We start from the raw sequence: 736 nt of genomic DNA, 5'->3' as shown, positions 1-736 counted from the left end.
TCCTCGTTCCACAGAAACCCACTCCTCGTTCCACAGAAACCCACTCCCACCCTGAATCCTGCGGTCCGGACCGAACCGGGCGTTTTGTCCCCCGGACGTTTTCAGAACCACGACGTTGGGACAGAAGCCCAAACAGGAAGTTCTGCTCCGTGAAGCAAACGACTCGTTTCCACCACCGGAGACTTCTGAACCAGCCGGCTCCTTAACGACCTCCATCAGAACCAGTTCTGCACCGGCTCCAAAACAAGCAGCAGGATTAAGTTCGGCTCCTAATCTGTGGTAATCTGAGCGCAGACTTACTTTTGATCAGCATGGTTTGGAGCAGCTTCAACAGGTTTCCATGTCAGACGAATTAAATCCACAAATCCACCGTCCCATCGAAGCCGTGAGGTCCAGTTAGTTTGGTAAGAAGACCATCGTTGAAGATTCCCACCCTCCTCTTCCTCTAGTCCAGACTGGACCATCTGAGCAGCAGGAAGAGGGGGAGGAAGTCCTAAAATAACCCGGTGGAGGACCAGCAGCCACGTGAGGAGACGAGGACCAAGTGGAGGAGACTGGAAGACAGAACCAAGGCTGCAGTCGGAGCCCACACGGCCTCGGGCCGAGGAGAAGTTCTTGGTTTCTCTGCTTCCTCTTTAAACTAAGTTCCATGTGAGAAGTTCGGCAGCGAGATGAACAAGATGAACCTTGGAGAGCAGCCGACAGACGAGCGGACTCCATGAGACCGCCATACAGA

General features: G+C 53.8%; 1 protein-coding gene across 1 annotated transcript in view; it reads right to left on the bottom strand.

Annotated features, from left to right (window-relative positions):
- si:dkeyp-23e4.3 (rho GTPase-activating protein 7) overlaps window positions 1–313 on the bottom strand; it is a 19,254-nt gene extending 18,941 nt beyond the window's left edge. Inside the window, exon 1 of the mRNA XM_037687769.1 lies at window positions 301–313. Within this exon, the coding sequence (XP_037543697.1) occupies window positions 301–313 (13 nt within the window). The remainder of the gene's footprint in view (window positions 1–300) is intronic.
- Between the last annotated feature and the right edge of the window lie 423 nt (window positions 314–736).

Source organism: Nematolebias whitei, chromosome 14 (assembly GCF_014905685.2).
Source record: "Nematolebias whitei isolate Nwh7 chromosome 14, NemWhi1, whole genome shotgun sequence".
Lineage (NCBI taxonomy): Eukaryota > Metazoa > Chordata > Actinopteri > Cyprinodontiformes > Rivulidae > Nematolebias > Nematolebias whitei.
Note: the sequence above shows the minus strand (reverse complement) of the source record. Positions and strands in the feature narration are given on the sequence as shown.